Below are 27,652 nucleotides of genomic sequence, written 5' to 3' on the forward strand. Positions count from 1 at the left end.
TTTCAATGATAACAATCTCCATATCTTAAATAGGAATTGATATACAAACTTGTGAACTTCTCAGTTCAGGAACTTTTAACTTCTTCAATTTATCTCTCAAGTTTGAGAAAAAGATTAAAAATTGATAAATATGAATTTCAAACTTTTTGTTGCCGATAGCCGCGTGACTTAAAAATTCGAATGCCGCTTTCATTAAGAGTCATTTTACTGCTTTATGTATAAAGTCATTTTGCTCCTTTCCTTTTACTTCTTGCTCCTCCATTTGTTGTAATAATTCGCAAATAAATTGATAAAGTTTTTAAAAAGTTTTTATTTGATAAAGTTAATTTGTAGTTTCATCCTGAATATCATTTTCTTAAAAAGGTAAGTTTCTGTTTTGAACAGAAATCAATGTACGAACTTTCAATAATCTCTCAACAACAATCCTAAAACTCAAGAATAAGTTTTAAAAATATTTTTAAAAAATTTTGTTAAAATAACTTTTCACGCATTTCACATTATATTTACTAATTTTTTTTTTTTGCTTAAAAATATAATAATATTTCCCTTAAAATAGCAAGGCGAACTGCTGCTTTGAAAATTCATACTGTAATTTCTAATTGAATGACAATTTAATTTATCGTTGTACATTAAAACAACTATTATAATATTAATATATAACATATTGACTATATAATATATTAACTTTATAACAGAATTCGTGCTCGTTAAAATCGACCGTGTAAATTCGAAATTAACAGATTACAAAATACTCTCTATTGAAACTGCGATGTTTACGGTTTTCCACGTTTATGTATGTATTGTACAAAGTTTGAATTCGACATGGGAAAAGTAATCGTGTCCGGACATATTTGTACGGTCGAAAACGTGCCAAATTATATTCTCGGAATTTCGGAGCGGTGCTCCACGGGTTTAATAAGCGACGAATTGCAGCGTATTCGCGAACTTATTTCTACAATCTCATTTAGCCTGCGCCGCGCATTAATGCAAAATGCGCGGGCTACGTACGAGTAGTTTCGCGTGTGTCTCGTTAAACAAAATGAATCGTGTAATTTCGGCATATTAACTTTCCTGCAGTATCATAATCCGAGAAACGACGGTACAGCCAAATGCACGCGAGAGTTTAATACCTTTATTTTAAAATCTTCACGAAAGAGAGAGAGAGAGAGAGAGAGAAATATATATCTCAATTGCTTGTCACTGCACGCAAACTAAAATTGGCCGATAAAAATGAAATAATTGAGATATTACGCTCATCGCGATTATATATAGTCACGAAATTGTACGGACAGTGCGCCAACATAGAAATTTTAACTGCTGTCCGAGCGTTGAAAATTGTAGTTTCACGCATTACGAGCACTGGTAGTTTCACAATTAATTATCCAAAATATAAACAACAGTTTGAAGGAATCATCGATATCACGGCGCACTACCTGGATAATAGTTTCGCGATTGTATTTCATCCTAAACTACTTTTTTTCGTGTACGTTCTGTTCAAAAATTAAATAGTCGGAATTTATTTAATACAATCTACTGTGTATATCTCAATGATCACTATCTATCCATTTCAGGCAATCTATAATTTGCATCAGAATTCAAAGATAGAAAGCTGTTTACAATTTTAAATACATAATAAAAAGGGTAACATAAAAAATATTTGTAGCATCAGAATACACGCATATAAGCAGTATTTAAATTATCAGAATTAATTTATTATCGTGTGTATATTTATATACAAAAATATGCATATCGTTTATTATTAAAATACATATAGAACAAATAAAAATATCTCTATTCAATTATTACAATTACTAATTATCCTATATATATTTATAAACAAAATGCAATAAATGCATTATCAGAATGTATGTACATAAATATATTTATCAAACTATATGTAGCATATAATAAATATAATTTTATCCAACGCAAATTATAGATCGTCTAAATTAAACCTGATATAAATGGAACTTCAGATTTCGCTTCGACGAAAAATAGGTCTCGATTCTTTCTTTTTTTTTCCTATCTCTTTCTCTTTCAGCAGCTGCACTGATCTCTCGCCATCAGCTGTCACGTGAGTTCAGCCTGACGTAATCTCTGCCACGAGAGATAAACAATAAACGTGGTGTAGTCGGACACAACGCAGCGATACTCACCTTTTATCGCAGCGTCCGTAGTCGATCTTCGATGACCGCGTCACCGTTTCCCTGCCTCCGCGATGTGGACGACATGCAGCATCTGGGATACCAGTGGTGCGAGTGGAGCAAAACGGAGGGACACAACCACGGCGTTACATCCCGAGCGCGCGAGATGAACGCGCCGACGTCGCGTCGTACTGTTTGTCAATTTGGCGCTCACGGACGTGCATTCGGGATCGAACGAGCGAGCGAGCGAGCGAGCGAGCGAACGAACGAACGAACGTAACGAATAAACGAACGAAAGTAAACACGGTCAGTCGGAGGGACAGACGGACAGCCACGTGATCGCGTCGCATCGGATCGGGTGGCGTCGTGTCTGTTCGTGCAGCTTCCAACAGCCGGCCTTGTCGCGAGGATGGCCGAGGCCACGTTGATTCGGGCGCGCCGCTCCCGAATTCGCGCTTGTATGTGTCTTTTCCTCCCCTTTCTCGTCGTTTTGTTCTTATCGAATTATCGGCGCAACCAGCAGCCCATCGACGAATCGCGGTCGTCGCGGCGGGCGTGGATAACGTCGCTCGCCAGACGACGACGACGGCGATCGCTTGTCGTAGGGCGAGAGGGGCGCGGAGCTACTCCGACGATCTCCGCTGCGGAGGACATCTCGTCGCGAAACTGTCGCAGCGCGACCACGAGCGAACGTCATCGTTCGCGATGGAGCCGACGGAAACGCGGCGCGCTGATTGGCGGAACCACTCGCGAGCCGTCCGGTTAACATGTCGGTCACGTGGCGACATCTAACAGCGTTGCTAAATTGTTCGTATCAAAGGCGGAGAAGACTTGCTCTTCGTGGTAAATTCGATCTCAAGGAAGAATATGTTGTGCAGCGTTTATGTGTAAATATACTGCGTGTATGCAACGTAAACTATGTAAATATATTTTAATATATGTTTTAAAATATGTTTTACATGTATACATTCATAATAAATGTTTATGAATATATATATAGGGAAATAAATACGTAATGAATAATAAATAATATACAATAAAGAGGAAAACTTCTTATTATGAGATAGGCGCCTAATATGAGATAGTGGCGTTTCTACTAAACTAATAGACACTATCTATTAGTTCTATCATGAATTTATTACTCTTGGATTTGAAAACTATTTAGTAGAAAATTCATTATTAGATCATGCCTGTAGTTGTAAAAAAAGATTTTAGAATTTGAATTATTTTTTACATATAATAATATTTACATATATAATAGATATATATATAGATATATATATAATACATAATATTAAATCGAAATATTTTTATATGTCCTATTTTTATGCATTTTAATAATAAATAATCTATGGATGAATTGAAATCTATTAACAGATTAAGGGAATATTTTACTTATTTTACTTTATAAGGTCAAAAAAGTCGATTTTTTTTCCATAAATCGATAGTACTAGTAACTCTTCGAGAATATGTCTCTAAAATTTGGCGAGACGCCAAACTAGATGTTTATATTTTTATTATTTACAATACTTTTTTTTAAATAAAAAACAAAAATTTGTACGCATTATACAATAATTATATTAAAATGTACAAAAAGTTTTAAGATGATAAATATTAATCTTCCTTTTGAAAAAATTACGAAAAATCTCCTTTTTTTTGGTCTCCTCTTTAAAGTAGAAGTTCCTTAATGTCGTGAAATTCTCTGAATACTTTATTATATAGTTAGATGAAACATATATTTTATTATTCGAAATATTGCAGTTTAATATGCATCAGTGCACTAATGCATTCAATCGAGTTCGAATGTGTCCTTATCATTGCACTAAAGCATAAAACTTCTATCTCATTTATATATTTATATTTTTATTTATCAATACTAAAATCAAATATTAAAACAATGATAAAACAAAATTACTTCTTTCTATATTATGTTATTTAATGTGAAATAATTTACATATTTTATATATATGGCTTGTATTGTCTATATGAAAAAAAAATCGTATAAATTTAACATAAACAATAATAAAAATTTCATATAAATGTAATCTTGTTGAAATATACGGCAAAACTCTGCGTAAATTTTTATAATTATGTCATTTGATCATTCTTATTCTTTAAGATACAGCGGAGTATATCTGACATGTTTTTCGAGATAAACTTGGAAGAAGCGCAGAGTAATTCGCAGATGAAGCTGTGGTTCACCAGGCGGTGAGCTAAAACGAGGTCTTTTGCGTCATTCAACTCCTCGTCTCTTAACTCATCATATACGCGTGCTATTCCTTCGCAAAGACTCAAAGTGGTATGGAAGAGATCTGCTTGTGACGCAAGCCACGGCAGACAAGTAGATAAAACCGTCTAAAAAAAGGACACATTTAACTTTTAGAGGAGGTCCATTTTTTTAATCTTACTGCTTTTCCTTGAATAAAATTTTTTTTTACATGTTTATTATTTTATTATATTTCTTGCCTCAAAATATGAAACTGTTTCAGCACTACTTTAATGGCTTTTCTGATTTATAAAAGTCATACGGGATCATTTAATAAACTAGATAAAAATCAGAAGTCATATTTACATTACAGTATCGGCTACATTTACATTTCCAACTAAAATTGTATTTCTCATTCATTTTTACTTTTCTAACTTAATTCTAATATTTAAAATAAATGAAAAATTTCCTTTTCCTTTGAATAAACCCTTGCTCGTAATTTTTTTTATTCGCGGGACCAAAAGATTTACCATGCAAACATCCCGCGGCAGCCAAAAGATCACTTTTTCGTCCTGCTGTATTTTTGTATGGTCTTCGAGCGTTTCGTCTTCGATTGACAAAAGAGTGTGCTTGTGTTCGTATTCGTCACTGATCGTCGATGAATTTTCTGTAACTAGATGTTCTGCTATCACTTCCGGCAAAAGCTCAGGATCTACCTCGTTCTGTCCATTCAACTGTTGGATTTTTACCTGTTGGCGTTTCGACCTTAAGTCATGATTTGGGGATTTCTCCAACAAAACAACAGTCTCTATCGTTTTGTTTATTATATCATTCATAATTTCTTGTACTATCTGGAACCGAATATATCGCTATTTATATTATAGGAATTAAAGTTATTTTTTTTAATGATTTTTAAAAGAAAATATAATTCATAATCAAATATCATTTTATTTCCCATTTTTCAATATATAAATATAGAACTTTTGTACTAAACCCACAAATAATTTCTTATAAATATTTTGTTATAAAATTACTTATTCAAATATTTAAAATATTCTGTTTTAATCCAAAACAATTTATCCTATATATTTATAGTATTATATAATTATACTAAAAAATATTATATTTATAGTTAAAAATGTCTACGTTAATTTAACTTCAATATAGAGTGCAAAGATTCCATAAGGAATCATTATCTTGTCTTTTCTTTCTCTCTTACAGTTTATTTTATTTGTGTCTAATGATTCTCTCTCTCTCTCTCTCTCTCTCTCTCTCTCTCTCTCTCTCACTATACTTTATTTATTTCATCGCAAACGTAATAATCATCGATTGCAAATGATATTGACTTCGTAAGTCAGTATTAGTGTGAGTTTCAAGTTACCTCGTTAACCTCTTCTCGAAGATAATTCTGCCCCAATTTCAACTCCTTAACACGGCGCTTCTGCTCTTCGACGTATTTCTCACCTTCCACTGTATCAGTACAAACTCTAGCACCCATGGCAAGGGAGAACGCTTTTCCTAGTCCCACACTAGGATTCTCGTTCTTGCAGAAAGCTAGCAGCATGGTGGTATAATGAACCGAGTCTCGGTTTACCAGATACATGCGGCAAAGAAGTTGCTTTGCCAGCATCAGCCTCAATGTTGTGCTGCGAAAGCAATTTAATTGAAAAATTTATTGAAAAAGAGAAGTGTAAGAATTGATTTTTTTAAAAAGCATTGTTCAGAAAGTTTTTTAATCAAAAATGTTTAATGGAAGGTATAATTAATTGAAAGTGATTAATCGAATCGTTCATGAATGAAAAATTAAAATAGATTTAAAAAAAAACCTACAAATCAAATCAAAATTTTTAATAAAGAATGTTTTAACGAATTGTTTTCGAACGGATTTAATCCCTTTTAATTTTCTACTTCATAAATTTTTATTTCGTTTAATTTGTGTTTTCCATATACCTAGAATCATCCTCGCTTCTTTCTATGAAATCGTTCCCCAAACTCGAAAAATGCTCGCCTAATTGTGCTTCCTTACGCAACATTATATTTTCTAATGAATCGAAGTTACTGTGCTCAAGTTTTTCATCCAAGAAATTCTTATAAAGGGTGGAAATTTCGAGAAACCACAAGGATATCGAATGGAATTGTTCGCATGTGACTACCTCTTTCGATTCAGAATCATGTATCTTGAAGGCTGCTCGTGCTTTCAGAATATCCTGATGCGATGGCACAGGCAGATCCATTGCATACAGGACAAATTCTCGCCATTCGATATATTCGGTGGAGCCGAACAATCGTTCGACCAATATTTCGATATCCGGAGGTCGCAATTGTCGCCAGGCGCATGGCACGAAGGGCGGATAACAATCCTCTATGCCGCAGGATACCAAATCCTGGAGAACGTAAACTAGGACGCGTTCACTGACGATTCCATGCGGAGCAATTCGTTGGAAAATGTCTACCAACCGACCAAGTTGAACCATTCGGAATCGTAGAGGTGAAGGCGCTTCTCTGATCGGAACATTGAATTGTTCGTGATCTGTACTTACGATGTTTGATCTCACGACAAATCGATCGCCGTCTAATAGTAGTTCTTCCTGAATTGGTCTTTCTTCTTCGATGGCAAAGCAAAAGACGTTCGCCATTTCGTCGATACTTTCGATTTCACGTTTGTATCTAAAAATATACGTGATTATGTACATTATATATCTAATTTTTAAAAGGCAATATTATTAAGGCATAACTGATGTTAATTAAAAATAATTAAATATATAAGAATCTATTTTTTAAATATATATATCTAAATAATATTTTCGTTTACAAAGTATTTGTAGAAAGCTTCATGATGTTTTAACATTTAAAAATTAAATTATACTCTTCAACTTGCAATTAAATGAGTAAATAATTGATTCTAATAAAATAATTTATTTATATTTTCTATATCATATATTTCCATAAAACTAATTTAATGTATTCGTTTTGCGATCTCTTTAACTTGCTAAATAAAAGACTAATGCGATAACTAATTTTAACTAAATCAACCTTTCGATGATATGGTGATGAATGCGATGGAAGGTCTGTTTCATAATATCTAGAAAAAAAGTCACGTCTGATCGAGCAGCCGCATTCAGCACATCCAATCTCTGATATATACGATCGATCTCGAACAAAACGGCGTATCGCCATTCCTCGACTAAATCATGATGTCTTCTAGTTAGTTTGGCGAGTGTAGAATCGGCCAAACTGTCTCCTTTGCTTTTAATTTCGGTTTTTAAAATTACGGCTTTCTCTTCCTTCTTCAATGTATCCAGCATCAGTGACGAGATGGAATCTACGGTACCTCGCACTTTTCGAATATTATCTTTGATAATATTATAAATGATATTCTGATCAGAATCAAAGCTCTTCGATACGTCGATTAATAAAGTTTCGATTTCAGTCTTAAACTGATCCTTATTTATGATTCGAGCGGAAGTTGCGATTGATTTGATCTTTGTCATTTGTTCTTCATCCAAGATTTCTTGAAGAACATCCTCCAATTCGATATTATCAAGGACGATTTTAGAGAATCGCGATTCTTGCAGTGGTTTCTGCAACATGGAGGTGTAATAATCCTGAAGAAGCTGCATAGTATCTACGAATCTGTCAACTTCGGTTTGCAAAATTCCAATATACACATTAACGAGAACCACGGTTTCCATCAAAATCCACTGATTGCGCAACGTACGTTTTCTCTCTTCTTCAGCCTCGTATCTTCGCGCGTCACACAGCTCCCACAACTCTTTTTGAAAATCATCGACCTAGTGCGAAAAATTTAAGACTTTTAACAACGAAAAGAGTAATAAATGTAATTCTTTCTACATCCTGTCAAAATGAAAAAAATTTTATATTGAAATTAAATTAGGATTAGATATTAACCTTTACAGGATAGAAAAGCCATTATATTGGCATTGAAACAGTGTCATATTTTGAAGCAAGAAATACAATGAAAAATAATGAATTATAACAAATCTTACCAAAGAAAATTTAAGCTGTAAGATTTCAAAAATAAACTTTGCCCTTTGAAAATTAATATGAATAAAAGTTTATAGATTATAGCAAATTCTCTTTTTCCTCACTTCTTTACTATATTATTATTTTCTATGTGTACCCGACAGTGTAACTCGCATTTCATGTCCAAATCTTTCCTGAGATCGTCATCGATTTCATTAAAGGCCTGTTGAAAATCTTTTAATAAAATCTGCCTTTTATCAGGTCGATCGATGAATCTCATTAAATTCCTGAAGACAAGTTTCTTATAGGGTATAATGGCTGACATATGCATCCTCTTCAAGGAAAGAATCTCTTTCAAATTTTCAATGTAAGCCTGTTCAACGCTCTCCCAAAGTGTAGCCAAAATTTTGAGTAAAGCTGTAGACTGAGAGAAGTCCAGCCATTGCCAGTTGCTTTCCCCAGGTTTAGCGTAATCTTTTCCTAACTGTGTTTCAATTTCTGATTGTAAATTGCGGCTTTCAGCTTCGATAGCTTCCTTTTCTTCACATTCTGAGGGTTTCCATTTGGATTTTGGTATCAAGCGTTTAATAACGGCCGTTTTCGAATTAATAGCAAATTGATTTTGTTTATTATGATCTGCTTGTAGAATCTTTTCGGAAAGTTTCGAGGGTAATTTCTTTCCATAAAAATGATCGATAATAAGTTCGGCTAATTGTTCCAAGATTGAAAGATCGAGATTTTTGTAAAAAAATCCATATGCAATATCTTGATTAGCATAAAATTCGTCCATCGAGGTAGCATTGTCGGGTAGAGGTATACAAGTCTGTTCTTGACTGTCTATTGCATTTGACTTTGGCATTGCCTTAATATAAATTGTCATGAACGTCATAGAAGAAATATAATCTTTTGCTGTGGAAATTGGGTTCGGCAACAATCTAGATTGCCTATTAAAAGAACATTAATATTTAGAAAATCCGTATATAACGCAATTATTAATTTAATAATTCATTAAATGAGCTTTAATCCTTTCAGATCTGATTTTTTATTGGAACTATGTTAAAAAAATTTATTTTAATTCAGTTCACACATACTTAAATTTAAATAAATAATTTATACTAAACAATTAAGTTTTTTCAAAATTTTAACTATTTTTCCAACATATAGCTTTTTATATACATTATTATATACATCAGATCTCAGATATCGATAGAATTAAATAATTTCAATGGATAATGTCTTCAAATTGGATGTACGCTGAGTCTGAAGGGATTAATTGAAAATAATAAGCGAAATCGAATTAACTCTCCAATATGTAAAATTTAGAAACAATGACCTGTTCATTCAGAATGCTCTCTTTTTATGTTCGAAATTTTATAGTGTACGAACGTAAACTATATACGCTAAATACGCGCAAACATTGTTTTAAAACGAGGGGAAAGGCAATAAATAAATCTGAACATATGAATAATATCAGTAATATTAAGTATCTTTTCAGAATCTATATAACTTATAAAATTACAAATTAATTTTGACATTAAACACGCCTGTATATAGCGAATGTGTCATCCTCGAACACAATTCTGACTGATGGAAGATCGATGTTTTCGACGTTGACATCAGTAAGTTTGACAGGATCGGGAGGTATCTCACGTCCTGTCAGTGCTTTCTCCAACATCGCCATCTGTTCATAGGTGTTAGGATAATTTAATAATGCCCATCCTTCGACATCTCCGATTCCTTTTAAGTACTCAATCAGTATCTTCGTATTCAATTCGTTCGAAATAGGTTGACCCAACGTGAGGAACTCGTAAGTCCATTTGCCTAAATATCACAGGTAGCAATCAAATAGCAGTCATTGCTATTCTGCGATCTACAATAAGTACATCTTTGGTAATTAGATTTGTAATGTCTATTATATCTATTATTAAAAAATTAATTCTCAATACAATATCTTTAATAAACTGTATTTATACAAGTCATTTATCAAACATGGCATCAATAATGTTGTAAATCGCGCCTTTAGAGTTGATAACAAAATTATTTTATTAAACACCACATTACAAGAACAACACACTGTAATATGGCATATCCACCTAATTTGGTTCTTTATAACTTTCATAGAAACGGTTATATTGTAATTTTTTTTTCAATTGAACCGTCAGACATTAAGAAACATAATGGAACTAAACAAATGTATTAATATGTATCTTTATTAATAAAAAAAGTTGTAAGCGATAAGAAAAGCATTTAAAAGAGAAAGCCGAATATGCTATATCAAAAAGAAGTTTAAGAATTATAATTATGACTTAAACTGTTCTCCTAAATTTTTCTACCTATGTACGCGGTATCGCTTAAAATCGGGTTCATATCGTCATAAGGTATCTGTCTAGGCGTTTGCGTTTGTTTTTCTTCAGGTGAAACGTTCTGGTGAAACGGTGTCGACTTCGCTGATCGTTCAATCTTCTTTGGATGACGCTCCCTTGAGTCATTCTTGCTCTTAGTTTCCAATCTCTTGATGTCTCTCTCCGTCGTCGAGATGATGTTGAGATCGATGTACTCCACATCGGTCATTTCCCGCTTGTAGCTCTCCAGACAATGATTGATCGCATCTTCCATCGTCAGCAAACGAATTCCAGTATTCTTCAGCAACTTTTGTAACTGTCTGTGCAAGGTTGCATTTGTCACACCCAAAATAATGGCTGCGACCTTGACTCTAGGCACTGGACAATCCATTATTTTAGCCGAATAAGGATATAAGATCTCCAATAAGCGATGAACGATGTAACCAAGCACAACGCAACCTAATCTGTAAACTTCTTCAACTTCCTTTTCTCTCTTCGGCACAAATTGATCCCAGGGCGAAGCTAGATCCCGATAATTCTCAAAGTCTATATCAGTCAAAGACTGCTGACGTTCCAGCTGAAGTAACTTTTGATTTTCTTCAACCTTTAATGCTTTTCCAATCTGTATTCCTTCTTCGTTTCTTACTCTTTCCCCATTATTTTCTCTTGCACCGTTCTTCTCTTCATCTTCATTCATTTTCATATCTTTTTCACTTTCTATTTCTTCTATATTTTCTGCTTCTTCGACATCATCAAAGTAATCCATATATTCGAATATTGGTTGGCTCTTCAAAAATAACATTTTCCATTCGTTCCAAATAGAATTTGGGATATGATTACCATTTGCTTGACGATAATCAGCAAGTTTCACCGCGATATCCACGAAATCGTTCATAATTTCTAAACAGATATCTTGATGTTTTTCTTTCATCCTGCGTATCTTTAAAAACATTTTACATTTTACATCAGCACCTTATAATGAAAATTATTTATACATTATGAAAATATATTATTATTTTTTATGTATTAATAATTTAAATTCATTACAATCTCTCTCTCTCTCTCTCTCTCCCTCTCTCTCTCTCTCTCTCTCTCTCTCTCTCTCTCTCGCTCTCTCTCGTTTATGCGTTTTTTAATTCAGCTTATATATTTGCTTACATATATGTAACTTATAAATATTATTATCAATGTTCAAAATATTGAATTTTATATGATGTCTTTTACTTATATATTATCTTTCTCAGTTTTTCTAGCTTTCTTCTATTTTCAAATTGATTATTTCTCTATTCTATCTCATTTAATTTCACTTAATATTGTCAATATTTTACAATTATTTTCTGTAACCATTGCTTATATATTTTTCTTCTTCTTCTTCTTAAAAGAAGAGATTCATAATAAAATATTATTACACTACTCACCTTTTCTTCGCGAATTCTCTGTTGCAGTTCGCACATTCTACTGATCTCCATTTCCACATCTTCTCTCTCTTCCTTTATTGTTTCTTCATCTTGATAATATTGTTTAAATCGTAGTTCGTCATGTTTAGCCTTCAGCAACATTGTATCAACTATCTTACGAGTCTCCACAATTTTACTTCTTAAGTTTCGCACCTCACACAGCTTCCTCAACATCTGTTTCTCATAACGCGACTGATCCAGCACTCGTCTTCCGAGAGCTTCGTCGAAGAATTTGTCCTGTTTCCTCAGTAATCGTTCCCAAGCCTCTGCCATCATCATTGTTTGTGTTTTCAGTTTCAATTTGTGACATTCAGCCATTTTCTTGCTACGCTTCTTCAAGAAGTCGATATATTCCGCAGCAGCTGTAGGATCTTCGATACAAGACATATCCAAGATTCTTTTCGAAGGACAACACTCGACTTGATATTTTTTCTTCGTCTTACAAACCGGATGTTTGCGAGTGAATTCGTCCAATATTTCGCTCTCTTTCTGTTTTTTATCCGGCAACTTTTCTGGAATAAAGTGCTCAATCGGCTGTATCACTGGATACTCCATGAGGGCTTCAAATCGCTCTCGTTCTTGTCTACAGGCTTTCGTGATAGCCCAAAACTTATTTCTGTGCCAGAGGACGGTATCGGCTGCCTTGATCAATGGTGTTGATAGAGGGTGTTCAGATGATATGTAAGACGGTAGATGTTCAGGTACTTTGGAGACGTCGAATCTACTATTCATGTACTTTTGCTTTTTCTGAAGAGCAATAAAATGCAGTCGGTCCTTGCCTTCGAGGCTCAAATATACTTTGTAGAACAGCTGGAGAGACGCAGCACCTTTATCCTAAAGTGTCGTTCTTATACAAATCACTTTACAATATAATGTCTAGTATCTTCATAAAAAGATATGTAAATTAATAGAAATTTGTCTACAATAAAAATAATACTTGTTTTTAATATAGCTTTTTTTCAAATAATAACATTTACTTTAGAAAACTTGAAATCGAAACTAAAAAGTTTTCGATTTGAAAAATTATTTAAATGTTTTTTTTTTCCTTATCCTGTTTAATTTTTTAAATCTATTTATTGTACTACTTCTTTTGCAAGGATACTTTAGAGATGTCATTAATGCACTTCTCGCTCAGCGTGACATTGATCAGCTTTAGCCAGATTTGTAAGGTCCTCAGGTTCACCCTGGACAAGGCAGGATCTCGTGTAGGAGCAATGGTGCTTAGTTGATCGCTATTGATTATATCATAGCTATGCAGAATCTGGGCCAGTAGTGTGCCATCTCTCGTGTACCGACCAAACGTCTCCGGCGTGAGATCCATGATCGTACCTAGTCTTGTACGCAGCCATTCCTTCAACGTATCGGCCATTTGTGGGAATTTAGTGAGTTTATACAATTTCGAACGTCTTGGGTCCAAAAGTCGTGCTTTCGACGTTGATGACGTGATCCAGACATTGCGACTTGACAACTGTAATTGTACGAAATTAGCATCGTATACACAATGCCGTCTGAGAATTGAATGTCAAATTTCTCATGGTGGAATCTGATTCCACCACGCCTCTAAAAAAAAACCAACATGACCAAAATGTGTCCCCTTCGAAACCCTTCCACTTTTTTATTTGAAACGTTTTTTTATATCATCAAAAATAAGTGAGATATTTCAGATGATCGATTTAAGTGGATCTCTGTATACATAGATTTTGTAAAGATAACAGAGATTTGGTAAAGAGAGCCTTGAAGCCTGTCAGACTATCGATTCTGCAGACAAACTCGATTGCCAATTGAAAACCGACTTAATTACAATGAACAAAAAGCTGACTGACTGTGATTAATTCACTATGGATTGACAGTCAGAATTATAGCGGAAATATTCCACCATGGTCAGAATTGGCAGTCAAACAATTTGCAAAGTCAATCTGATATGGAGGATACTAAAATAAATAACACCGATGGAATCCGGTCGTCTACTATTCAATAGGACTTACCCACATACAATTTAAGTGTCATCGACACATCATTACATACTACATCAATATTTCACGTACAAATACACATAAATTTTTGTAAAATAATAACGTGTAGAATTAGATACGTAAATCTAATTCCAAAAACATGATGATAATTTATAATGTATTCTACTAGTTAACCCCTAACTTTGTAAATTGTAAGTACAGATTGCAGAACTTATTCCGAATCTGCCTTGTATAACTTTTATTTTCTTGCTTTAATTTGATTTTTGAGTTAAAATTTAAAAATTCTGGTCACTAATTAACTTTTTATATTTACAAAGTTATATTGCAGAACTTATTCTAAATATACCTTGTATAACTTTTATTTTCTTCCTTTAATTTGATTTTTGAGTTAAAATTTAAAAATTCTGGTCACTAATTAACATTTTATATTACAAAGTTATATAAGTCAATAAAGTTTTATATATATATATATGTGTGTGTGTGTGTGTGTGTGTGTGTGTGTGTGTGTGTGTGTGTGTGTGTGTGTGTATAAATTTTATTTTATTGAATAGTTACATTTAACACAAAAAATATACTCTCTATTTTTACAGAATCATCATCTTTTTTGAAAAGTGTAAAACTTTTTTCATGTGATTCAAGAATGATAAGACCAAGATTTTTAACGTTGAAAAAACATTCATACATCAACATTTAATAATGCAACGTTCTGTGCTAAAATTACAAAATATATATATATAAATATGAAATAATATGAATAAAAAATGTGTGTATGTGTGTGTGTGTGTGTGTGTGTGTGTGTGTGTATATATATATATTACAACATTTTACAATTGACGGCAAGTGAGATTCAAGCTGTACAGCTCTACTTATATTACTTATATTTTTTAAAAATGATTAAAAACTTTCTTGTTTTTCTTACATAGTAATACAATTTTGGCTTTAATTGAATATCACTTATCATCAATAGTTTATCTATTAGTACTATACGGAGAGCCGCCACTGATACTCGTATATATCATATAATAGAGCACTTTTGTGCAAACAAGATTTTGCCGCTCATCTTAGTATTTCTATTTTTTAATTTTTTAAATAAGCTATTTAAAAGCTTTACAAGCTATTTAAAAGCTTTTTTCACACATATATTTTGTAACTTTAGCGCAGAACTGACAGAACGTTGTTGAGAGATTGCGTTGTTAAATGTTGATGTACTTATAAATGTTTTTTCAACGTTGTAAATCTTTATGTTATCATTTCTGAATCACGTGAAAAGAGTACATTTTACACTTTTTAGAAAAGACGGAGTCTGAAGAAAGAGAGGGTATATTTTTTTGTGTTAAATGTAGCTATTCAATAAAATGAAATTTCTAGAATGTAAACATGAAACAAAATTAAGAGTTATTAGACACGACTATGCGCTATCATTATGTAATTTTATAATTAATAGTTTAAGTAAATTTCTTTGTACTGAATAGGATCATTGTACTTGAATAGGATCTTAATCGTAAACGTTTTAATATTCACTTTGAATAAATGGTATAAAATACACACGAATAACCAGTGTTGGCTCAAATTGGCATTTTATTATTTTTTTAGATTTTTCTTTAGAACCTATTGATTATTTTGACTATAAAATAAATTATGATTGTGTTTATAAAAAATAAATTACAATTTTTTTAACATAAAAGTATTCTCAGAGACTATTTATTTCCGGACCCATATTTATATAGCTTTTTTCCTTCTTTTTAGGTCCCGAATCACTTCCTGAAGTATTGCGGGCGATTTTCCGGACATTCTGTATAAAATTTCGATTGGAAGCAATGGTTATTTGGAACCCAATTATTTACAAAATAGCTTATTTAAAATGTTAATAAATAAATATTAGGAGAGGTGGCAAAATCCACAAAAACACCTTATTATATGACATCGGAAGCGGTCACTTACTTTCGGTAAGTGACGTCATGTACGCGGAAAAGAAAATATTTCTTCAAAATATAAATTATATTGCATGGTAATATTGTATTTTTTTCAGGATATTATTGGTTTATTAAGGCCATCACACGTACAAAGATTTTAGTCTTAACATTTTAAAACGCTTTTATTTTAACTCTCAACTGTGATTGACCAATTTGCTTACCTTATCATGAACATATTTTTAAATAAAAATTTTCGATTTTTGTTCGATTCAGCTAGGATATGTTGGAGGCATTTTTCTGATGCATGCTTTACGATGCCCTTACAATAACAATTACTGGGTATTCGCCAAAAGTGAGAAAGTTACGTCCCGATGCTATGCCAACGTTACATCTTTATGCAGTATTCTCGCCAGCATCAAATGAAGATTCGTCAGCTGTGGAGATGTTCGATGAAGTAACGATTCTGCCAGCATTGAATAAAGATTCGTCAGCTCTGGAGACGTTCGACGAAATAACGGGGTCCGCCAATATCGAACGAAAAAATTACATCTTCAGACAAAAGCTGTTATGTCTTTAAAAATGCAAGTTATAAATTATATTCAATTATATCATATTATTATTGCAATAACATTGAAATACTATAATCTTACTATAATATTACATGCTGTATAGATAATTGATATAATTAAATATAATTTATAACTTGCAATGCAATATTATGTAAATATTACTGAGATATTACATTGCGATATATTACAATATAATATTGCAATAATTTTATTGCGATATTAAAATAAATAATAAGTAAAGAGAAATAATAATAAAAAATAAATATATACATTTATAAAATAAAATAGAATGAAAACAGTTATAAAAGTACATGAAAGTTATCTTAATTCCATATTCTTTATTCCTTATTTTCTATTCCTTATCTCTTATTCCTTATCATTACACATTACACTTTTGACGTCTGGAACTCCAAATAGCAACACTAAAGGAGACAATAGACAGGCATTGAGGAGAAAGCGAAATCAAAAGAAAATAAAGAATTGATTAAAAAAAATGTACGATTTACTAGGGAAAATGTTTAATCTAGCACAAATACGAATGATATTGAATCCTTCATTACAAAAGATGAAATGATTTTCTGAAAATATTGCACCCTGCGGTGTCAGCCCAATGATAAAATAATAATAATAATGTAATATTAATTGTATGTTCGTACTTTTGATACATTTACGCTTTCAAATATTAACTCATTTTACTGATATATACATATATATTTATGAATTTAATGTTTTAAAATTTTTTATATATTTATTTCAATAATTTTATATTTTTGAAAATATTTTGTGCTCTTTTATTCATTTTATTTTTACATATTGTTAACCCTTAATCGTGTGAAATTTTATACCGTTTATTCATTTAAATTTTGAAGAGTTCTCAAATTTTGTTTTATAAATTAAAAAAAAATTAAAAATACATATTTTAATAGAAAGAAAATACATATTTTAACAGAACATAAAATATGGTGCAAAGGTGAGGAAAAAGTCATAGAAAAATGAGAAGCCCAGATTTGATATTTTAAAACATCAATTTAAATAACCAATAATTCATTCACACATACAACATGTGGTATATATCTCCTTTAATATTAAAAATTAAAACTTATAAATCATGCATATAAAAAGTGTGTATCCTTGTTGCTTCTGCTTTTCTTTTTATTATTCCCTTATACTCCGCTGCATATACACGTTACAGGCCTATGGGTACAGACGGTACAGGTAAAGAAAATCATGGGTCGTCAGCTTTTCTTTATTATTATCGATTTCGGACCAACAGCAGCGTCGTATTGAGCATTGGTTTGGCTCGCCAAGAAATAATGTACGGATATTTCGATTCCTCTTGAGCAAATCGAAAAACGTAAGAGCTTGAGTCGAGACTTTCATGGGATAAGTATACGGGCGTGAGAAGATCATTTTCGCGTAATATTATCTAGTCTTACGCGAGACGAAAAAGAATTCTTTCGTGTTTTCTTCCCAAGGGAAAAAAATAAGTAAATCGAAAGAAACTCGGTCTTGTGAATAAAATAAAATAAAATATTACTATTAGAATTTAAACTAAAATTTTGTAATAAAATATTGTTTTCTAAACTATTTTATTCCAAAAATATTAGCATTGTTTAAAGAATAAAGTAAAATTAAATAAATAATTGATCAATTATTCAAATAATTAATCTATTAATTAGATAAAAATTATAATAAAAATTTAATAATAAAAATTGTAGCTGTAATATTTTTTTAATAATTGTGATAATTTTAAATAGTCAAACTAATTTTACTTATAAAAAATTTAAATAATTTTATGACTATTAAATACTAATATTTGTCATTCTATATATTTATCATTAATATTTTTATCATTAATGTTGAGTTTATAGCTTATTTCAAATCATTAGTTACTTATGATTAAATAGATAAAAATATAAAACATTGAAAAATAATTCAAGCACTATGAAAAGCTAATGCGACTCTGATTTTAAAGCTTAAGAATTCATAGTTTCTTAAATGAACTTTTTATCAATTTTTTCTGATTTGTCCATTTTTCACAAAGTCTTTCCTGTCAGGTTTTGTGTGTATGTATATTTCTAGGAAAATTCAAAATAAAAACGAAAGGGCTGAAGAGATCTATTTTTCAATCGACATGACGTAATTTGACATATTGTGTATCCATAACAGGCTAAGACACGCAATAATAACTCTTACGAAAAATTCCTATCGTATCAAGCTTCAGATTATTTCGGTACCTGAGATAATCAGATAATGATTAATAAAAAGAACAAATATTGTAAAAAGATATGTCTAATATTTTCGTAAAATGCAAATATCGATACCATAGATTGCAATCTCGTTTTGATAAAAAAATGTTATAGCAATAATTTTATTACCTATCAACGCGTCTGCAAAGATTACTTTTCGAAATTTATTTTCTCAACTTAGGTACTTCATATATATATATATATCGAATACAAAAGAAACGGCATAGATTTATTATCGCGCGATGCTTGAACGATGTTTATAGAAATGGAAAGTAAGAAACACGGTGGAATTTCTGACGAGGCTCGATTGTGCAGCCTAGTCCATATCTAGGTGGTATAATTAAGTACAAATGACACGACGCTCCTTGAATTTATTCTTCTTTTACTCGATACTGTTGCACTCATTCACGTCTAATTGGACTCTCATCATTCTTGTCTCAGTATATATTCCTCGATACAATATAATACAACCATAATAGCAATGATCGCAATAATAATGGTAATAATTATTAATTAATAATATTAATAATAATAGTAATATAATAAAAATCACCATTGTCTCCACCATCGTCGTCGTCGTTTCACTATAATGTATTTATAATATTTATACCGTGTGGTGTGTGAATTCATACAATTACATCATCGTATCGCCGCAAGTATAAGTATATAATTACAATCACTTATTAATATTCACAACTTAATAATCGTTCACCACTGTTTTCCTCTTTTTTTCTCATTTTGTTCTAGAAACAATACGCAATTATTGTGTTTGCCCCGTTCTGTCGTTCGTCTATCGTTCACGATCATCAATTATTAATCATTATTATTGTTGCTGCTTAATTGTATATACAGAAGAGGTATATATTCAATAATATTAATAGTATTAGTATTTATAATAATTTAAGTTTACGCTTCACACGTGACTACTGTATGTGTCTGTGTTTGTATGTGTATGTGTATGTTGGTGTTTTTCTTGAAAAAAAAAACTCTTCTTACTTCCATTGTCTTTCTCTTTCCGCTGTCTTCCTTCTGCTTTATTTTCCCGTTCCTTATACAAAGCCAAATGTATTTTTGAGAGCCTTTATCACAAGAGTAAAACTTTCCGGTGAGATTTTTTTGTCACGAACTTGTTATACGTTAGAAAATTATTTTCTTGAAAATTGCTCTCGTGCAAAATATCAAATATTCGTTAAAAGATTCAAATTGTTATATTAAAAATGATTCTCTTAAATTAAGCCTATCCAATTTGAACTCCGGAGCCAAAACGCAAAGCCAACGACGCAAAAAAATTCAATGTGAGTAAGAATTTGGGGACTGTAAAGTGTTGATAAGCGTCATTCATTGTCAAATGCGTACGAACACTTTACAACCCCCAAAAAGTTACACTGTTTCTTTTGCGTCGATGGCTTTGCGTTTTAGCTCCGGAGCTCAAATTGGACAGGACTGTCTTAATATCTAAAACAAACCTCAAAAACCCTTAAATTTTTTAGATAAGAGAGCTTTACTTTATGTCAAAATTAGAGAAAATAAAATCTCCGCTCTCAGAGAAGTAAAATATTTCAATCCAGTGAAACTCTCAAACGGTAAAATTCGCGAATACATCGGGCTTTATAAAGTCTTCGTCTACAAAAACGAATCCAATGCCTGCCGGATTTTCAATACTCCGATAGAAGATCTTTAACGAAGAAACGGGCGATCACCGACGTCAGGATTTCTAGATATCGATCATTTCAATCTATTTTTGTAAATAATCCGCCAACGTCGATTTTCGCCGAGGACGAGGCCGGAGTCGAATAAAAGACTCCAAAAGAGTCACATAGATCGGAAGAAGTACATTATTGCTCAGGCGATTGGTTCTCTCCCCTATCGGCAGGGAAGAATCACCGGGAGCATCGATCGGCAGGCGTTTTGGTGAATCGGCATCGTTCGATCAAAAATCAAAACCGATCAATAATCGACTAATTGCTCGCTTGTGAAGCCCGAAATCCGATGCCAGTAAGACAAACATGAAAAGATAACTCTTGCAACGTGCGCAACGAGTCTTGATATTTCAACTCGATAAAAATTCTTCGTAAACTAACGGAAGGGGAATTTCCGGTCAGAAAGAAGCTCAAAAATTTTTGCGTCTCACGTGGCATCGAAAAAAAAATCAATACTTGTCGAACGTACGCCGATCGATTTCCGATTTCCTACGTTTTGAACGCGCGAAACGAGAGAATCGCTCTTTGGAGGAAGAGCGCTTTTACTCGCCTATGGCGACACCGAAAGTGCCGGACTCGCGACGGAATTCCACCGTCGGCGTTTCCAGCGCTACGTTTTTTTTCTACATACGAAAGAACGGGCTTGATAACTACCTAAGAGATATAGCCTAAGTGATAACGTAGAATGCTATTCGGTATTTGTGTATATCCCTGTTCTGTGTTTGTATGTTCTCTCTCTCTCTCTCTCTCTCTCTCTCTCTCTCTCTCTCTCTCTTTCTCTCTTTATTTCACTCTTTCTCTCTCTAACTTACTCTCTCACTTGTGTCCTAAGGATTAATTTTCTTTTATAAACTAAGACGTCGCCTATGCGCGATATCTATCTCATCGCTAATTGTAAGTTTAGCAACATGGACATTATTATTTTGTTTTTCTTTATCAACCTCTCACTTTCTCCTTCCTACGCCCCATTCCACCCTCCATTTCCCCATCCAAGTTCCGCTTTGTCGTTCAAAATATTTCATTTTTTATTTCGTATTAATTGTCCCCTTTATCGCGCTAAGAAAAAAGATTATCATTTATATCACACGCGCACACACACACGCACACATACACACATGCATACACATACATAAACACTTCTCTTGTTTTCAACCAATTTATTAATTAATTGTTAATTATAGTCGTCCTTGTGTTAATGAGTGTTTCTGCCAAGTATCTCCTGTCTTTTCTCTCTCTTTTCTCATATATACTTTAGATTCTAAATGTATGTATACAATGTACGAATCAAAATTTTCCCTGGTTTCGGAAGTGATTTCGGCGGCTGCTAAGACATTGACGGGATCATCGCGAATTAAGGACTCGATCCTGCTTCACGAAACGTGCAATACGGTCGCGGTATCCTCGAATGATATTGAAACGAGGCCGAAAGCGAGAAGAGACAAGAATCAGAAACAAAATTGCTCTCAGTAAAAAAAACCGTAAAAATTAATCGCAATCGATTTGAAAGAAAACAATGGGATAAAATTGAAAAATAAAAGAAAAGCCGAAGAATTAAAGGTAAGTTTAGAGAAATACTATCATCGCGTCGTGCACCGATAAATTTATTGTTTATTAAAATCCGATCTTTGAAAACATTACTTTAAAAGAGCGAGAAAACTTCAGAAAGTTTTTATTTGTTTCACAGATATAAAATATTTACGATGAAATAAGAGAAATTCGTCAAGAGAGAAGAGAATAGTATCTTTTTTGCTATTAAAATAACGTCTACTTTCTTCGTCTACTTTTATCAGTCCCTATCCTTGTCTCCTGTCGTCTTTTGGTCTCAAGTGTTCCAACAAATATGATTTCTCTCCAAGGTGTCAAGAAGGCACGTGACTGAAAGATACCTGCTATTCTCTACAGTCATTTCCTCTCGCTTCGGTTGGCGCCGATCGCCTCTGTTTCTTCCTCTTTTTTTTCTTTGCCACCGATATTGCGCGTTCCTAGCGCATTCACCGGATTATAACAATCGTCGTATACAGTCATGTTCTAAATATTGAGAATAGTGAGTTAAAATAAGTTCCGAGCCGACTGATCGCGATTGATCGCGGCTACCTGAAGAGACGCCGGGGAATCCCCATCGTAGCGCGGCTTTTTTTTTTAACGAGACACACCGGGCGGATACATCCCTCTCTTCCCTTTTCTCCTTTCACCTCTTTACACGACTCTGCAAATAGTATCCTTTACTCTTCTTTTTATTTTTATTATTATCCATTACTATTTATTATGTTTACTCATTATATCGTTACTCGCTATCGTTTATTATCCTTGCTACTACGTTTGCTTTAACTATGGAAACGAGAAGAAGTGTGGTACGAGCTGCCACAACTACGGTATGTACGTATGTGTATCTATATCTGTGTGTGTGCGCATGTATGTGTGTCTGTGTGGATGTGTATTTTCATGTCTGATTGCTACGTGTGTACACACACACACAGAACGTTGATCGAGGACGATGTCCTCCGGTGTGATCCAGGTCGCGCCACCTCCACCCCCCATCATTCACTTGATAAAAGTTTCCGAAACCGGGCAAATGTTAATTATCACTTCGCTTTTTCGCTTGCTCTCTCTCTCTCTCTCTCTCTCTCTCTCTCTCTCTCTCTCTCTCTCTCTCTCTCTCTCTCTCTTTTTATGGCGTATATCCAAAAATCTTTAGAAATTCTGTCTTGGTACAAATATCGCGGGGAGAGATTATCGTAGCGAATATTACAAAATTCTTACACAGTTTTTCTCCCTCTCTTTCTCTCTTTTTCTTTATCTTTCTCGTATCGCAGACGGGAAAGAAACGTCGCAAGCGATTTAGCGATCCTCGAAAGTGATTTAAAAGATTGTGCTGGCTCACAAGAAGGAGCTGGACGAAATTTCATCAGGAATCACATAGTTTACCGAGTTTTCCTTCAGCGCGCTTACTGTGCGAAGAAAAAGGCTTTTTGCAACTTGTAAAATGGAAAAATAGTTGTATCTCTTTCTCTCTCTCTCGCGCGCTCTCTCCCTTTCTCTCATCTCACATTCTCACCCTCAACCGCGCTTCGTCTCCGCTTTTTGGAACAGTTACAACTTTTTTCTGAGTTTTTTCTTGCATTTTTTCCTTTCTTGTTTTTTTTTTCGCTTAAGTTCGACGAGAATCACCCTGTGAGTACACGCACGAAGGGCCGCAGAAGTTACCCTGTGTGCAAGTGCTAAATGCCCAAGAGATATAATCTGGGTACGCTTTTTTTTAACTGCTAAGTATCGTCCGCTGATTAAATATAATTGACTTTACTTAACGTGCGTGGTGATGGCGAGGGCCGTAAAATATATCTCTTATGCGTCACGCATTCGTTTTCGGGATGACGTGCGCGACAAATTTGCAAAGTGGCAAGGCGGAGAAGGTATAGCTAAACATCAAAAATGCCACTTTAGAAAAAGAAGAAAAATTGGCAAATTTCAGACAGATGTAAATTATCATTTCAGGAAATTGCTCTAGGAAAAAAATAGTTATTATTCAGAAATATGTCGTTTGAGATATTAGATAAATATAATTTCCTCCTGAAAGGTTGTCTTTAACAGACAACCCAAAAATTTTGAATTTATTGTCTAATTAGAATCTTGTATTCAATCTTCAATTACGAAGATTGAAGAAACATAATTACATAGAATAATCCTTTTAATTAACTTATTTTTTACGGGATTAACACCTAGAACGCCGGGAAGATTGTTGCGTTCATTTTAATCTTAGTTCATTTTAATCGCATTACTTTCGATGAAGTGTCATTGCAAAATACAACAGATATATCTGTAGATATACGCTTTTGACGAATTAGGCGCGTAGGGTAAAAAATAGCGTGGCGAAAGAATGCCAAAATGTTCTAATTTTTTTTCTTAATTTCGTAATAAAGAAGCTCGTTCATAATACATACGTATGCAATGGGACATGTATACAGTTTTAATATGTAAAAGAAATACGTTGATGAAAAGGGATATTCGTCGCGGATCTGCAGCGCGACGACAACTAGCTGAATTTGTAAAGATTTTTGGCGCACTACTCTCCGCTTCCGTACACGCGCAGAATCGAGACCGCTTATTTGTAGCTCATAATTTCATAATTTTAACCATGTGTGTGCGATACAATTACGTGTAATTAGCAGTATCATCATTAGACTTTTTATTATAATTAGTGTTACAAAAGCTTGATTATATTTGGATCGGACTGTAGCAATATATTCACATAACTATCGTCGTGGAAAATAAAAATTTAACGTTTACATTATACAATTATTCTTCATCATCATTCGAGTCGCTATTTATTTGTAAGTTCTCCTCGTCGATTCACGTAATAAATACAATTGTTTATATACTTACCATCGTTATCATTATCATCATTATCATCATCATCATCATCATCATTATCATCATCATCATTATCATCATCATCATCATCATCATCATCATCATCATCATCATCATCATCATCATCATCATCATCATCATCATCATCATCATCATCATCATCATCATTATCATCATCATCATCATCATCAGCATTATCGGCTCTCTCAACCCAATTCACCCTCGTCTATTATATATCGTTTCACGATATTCTAATCAAGAAGTGTTTCCTTCTTTATGTCATATTCTCCTATATAATAATACAAATCACACGATCTATTAAAAAAAAAAAAAAAATTAAAAATTAGTAAACATTCGACAAAGATCCATATCTTCGCAAAATAAACTAAGCGAAAACTGTCCCTTTTCGCCGCTTTTTATGCGCGATCGATTGTAGTTTTATTCCACCGATTATTGCGTCGATTTAACCGAATTCTCTCTCGGTTATTTCGTCGATTGTAAAATACTAAGCACCGTGAGTTCATCGCGCGACACGTTGTACGCGAGATTGCACGAGAAAGGGAGTAGTATCGTTTATCGCACTACTATTCGGGCACTACTAAAGGTATAATCGGTAATCGTGGGACCGCAGTGTCCCCGACATTATTACGCAGAGATCGATCGTTGTGGCATTGCACTACTTCATCCTCTTTCTTTTTCTTCCTATCGACTCATTAAAATTAATCAGCGTTCGCCAATTGTTCTTACGACTACGAGACTACTAATATGAAGTATCATGAATCGCGTATCTACTAGCACTGATAACGACCGAGACGAAAGCACACAGAGCGGAGATGCGAAGTATCCGAACGAAAGGTACACGCTTACGAAAAAAAATCAGTACCGCGCGAGATCGTGCGGACACTCTCGTTCGCACACAGCACTAAATTCACAATAATCATCAATTATTATGTACAAAAAATCCTATGTCTCATCGATCGCGTCTCTTTCCTTTCGCGATACGAATGGTTTCGAGACTCGACGTGTAGCGCGTCATTTCTTCTATTTTTCTTGCGCCTCACACGCTTCATTGCATTGCGCGGCATGCATATGTCGTACGGAGCCACATGAATTAAATATTAACAAATATATCTAACTTATATACCCTCGCGACATCCAGCGACTTAATGAAACAAAATTCTAAGGATAGCCTCGTCCTGGTGATCGCCCGCTACACCCGCGAGACGAAGATCGAGCGGTTATAAGCTCTGTGGTAAATTTTCCCTTATCTTCTTACTCTGATATCTTTGTGCCCCATACTCTGAAAGAGCGTGGATGGTCGCGTTAAAAAGTTACATTCAGAATTGTGTGTTCCCATATGTGCTTAACAATGATACGAAAAATATATATATATTATATGTTGTCCGCGCGCAAAAGATAAACGCGCTCGACCGATTTTTTCGGAAGTTGTAACGGGCGATCGATCACTTAATCCTCCGGAAGTTAAAGGAACGATCACATCCAGTTTCCGACTTGTATAATCTTAAAACGACCATCACAGGAATATGGTATTTCTATATCGTTTCTCTTTCGCGTCGACTTTATTGCTATAAAATGCACGTCAAATATCGTTCATGATTACAAGACGATCAAAAAGTATGAACTTTCGACATCCGCTTTCAGATTGCACAGCGAATAAACCGTTGTACAAAAGAAAGGTCAAGTAGTTGCGAATCGAGATAGAAATATCTTTCCGTGGATCGAAACAACGATTTAGGGGTTCCCGGAGGAGGTGTTCGGAGATTTCACGTTAATTAAGGAAACGAATAAACTGAGGGGAAGAGAGAAGAAGCTCGTCCAACAACCAGGCTGGCAGTAGTTGAGGAGACGACAACGCGTGACACGATAATTTCTCCTTCATCCATCGCTTTCTCTCTAGTTCTCTTCTCCGTAAAGTTACCCTCCGATCCTGAAATTCTCCCGCGATCCTTACTGACCTCCATTGCTTTGGTAAAGCACAAAGAAAGAGACGAAGGTGTCTTGAGTGTTCGGTGGCACCTGTCAAAATGCCATATAGCGGTCACGAGTTTCGCTTCTGCAGGAGCGTTTACTCAGATCACTTAGATCGTTCCAAGAGAGAGAAGATCGAACGGAGGAATTATTAATTGATCATCTTCGACTAGTTTCGTCACTTGATCACATGTGCTGCCAAAAAACTACAATTTGTCCCCTTATGACACTCGATAGAGTATCCTTCTTCCCTTTTCATATTTTTTCGCTTATGTTTCTTGTCTTCCCAAAGGACAGGAAGATAGGTTCGTGGACGTGGATTTAGCTTCTTTCTTTTCTTCATTCTTTTCATCCCTTTCTTTCTCCGGTTTCCGCTCCCTCTCTCGCTACGACGCTCCGGCGATATCCAGGCGGTAGGTAAGACTATTCGGATGCTTCCTCGACGAGAAGGGAACCGTGGATGGGCTGCTGCTCTGCGGTATCTACCGACTCCCAGCGCTTTCTGACGATTGAGCAACCGCCGCAGGATTGTGGCTTGTTTCGTATTCCATCACCTCCTGATAGATCAGCTCTTTCCACTGATCCACCGTGTGTTCCCTCTCGTCCACGCTATGATCATATGGACCTGGTGCAGGCTACAAAATAAATCAGAATTTCTTATAAATTATTACATAAACGAAAGATTAACAATAAATTTTATGAGTATTTAATGAAAAAGAGAAATTTACCTTGTTAAAAAAAATTTCTTCACATAAAGG

The 27,652-nt window shown here is 33.9% G+C and overlaps 5 protein-coding genes and 1 pseudogene across 12 annotated transcripts in view; 1 reads left to right on the forward strand and 5 right to left on the reverse strand.

Moving 5' to 3' along the window:
- Positions 1-2,825, reverse strand: part of LOC105148790 (beta-1,4-N-acetylgalactosaminyltransferase bre-4) — a 136,181-nt gene extending 133,356 nt beyond the window's left edge. For both annotated transcript variants that reach the window (XM_087409769.1, XM_011060715.2), the window contains exon 1: positions 2,157-2,825. The gene's annotated coding sequence lies outside the window, so the exon portion shown is untranslated. The remainder of the gene's footprint in view (positions 1-2,156) is intronic.
- On the reverse strand, positions 2,006-6,649 carry LOC105148811 (uncharacterized). Its single transcript, XM_087409772.1, has 4 exons — positions 6,504-6,649; positions 5,732-5,996; positions 4,881-5,201; positions 2,006-4,499 (listed from the first exon to the last, which is right to left on the reverse strand). The coding sequence occupies exons 1-4, from the start codon at positions 6,521-6,523 to the stop codon at positions 4,233-4,235; spliced, it is 873 nt and encodes a 290-aa protein (XP_087265898.1). The 5' UTR covers positions 6,524-6,649; the 3' UTR covers positions 2,006-4,232.
- Positions 6,548-12,865, reverse strand: LOC105148810 (sperm flagella and cilia-associated protein 2-like). The gene is made up of 7 exons (XM_087409689.1): positions 12,095-12,865; positions 10,668-11,616; positions 9,879-10,155; positions 8,492-9,278; positions 7,384-8,141; positions 6,607-7,017; positions 6,548-6,557 (listed from the first exon to the last, which is right to left on the reverse strand). Exons 1-7 carry the CDS (start codon positions 12,863-12,865, stop codon positions 6,548-6,550), a joined length of 3,963 nt encoding a protein of 1,320 aa, XP_087265815.1.
- Positions 12,168-13,579, reverse strand: LOC147908518 (uncharacterized). The gene has a single exon (XM_087409460.1). It carries the CDS (start codon positions 13,500-13,502, stop codon positions 13,215-13,217), a length of 288 nt encoding a protein of 95 aa, XP_087265586.1. The 5' UTR covers positions 13,503-13,579; the 3' UTR covers positions 12,168-13,214.
- Positions 13,580-14,019: 440 nt separating this feature from the next.
- On the forward strand, positions 14,020-18,509 carry LOC147908519 (uncharacterized; annotated as a pseudogene). Its single transcript, XR_015546206.1, has 3 exons — positions 14,020-14,297; positions 15,853-16,594; positions 16,988-18,509. The product of XR_015546206.1 is annotated as an uncharacterized LOC147908519 (transcript).
- Positions 18,510-19,202: 693 nt separating this feature from the next.
- Positions 19,203-27,652, reverse strand: part of bsk (mitogen-activated protein kinase dJNK) — a 167,388-nt gene continuing 158,938 nt past the window's right edge. For all 6 annotated transcript variants that reach the window (XM_087409455.1, XM_087409454.1, XM_087409457.1 and 3 more), the window contains one exon: positions 19,203-27,529. In XM_087409455.1, the coding sequence (XP_087265581.1) occupies positions 27,377-27,529 (153 nt within the window). In that variant the 3' untranslated portion in view covers positions 19,203-27,376. The remainder of the gene's footprint in view (positions 27,530-27,652) is intronic.

Source organism: Acromyrmex echinatior, chromosome 9 (assembly GCF_024713525.1).
Source record: "Acromyrmex echinatior isolate Ae372 chromosome 9, ASM2471352v2, whole genome shotgun sequence".
NCBI classification, from domain to species: domain Eukaryota; kingdom Metazoa; phylum Arthropoda; class Insecta; order Hymenoptera; family Formicidae; genus Acromyrmex; species Acromyrmex echinatior.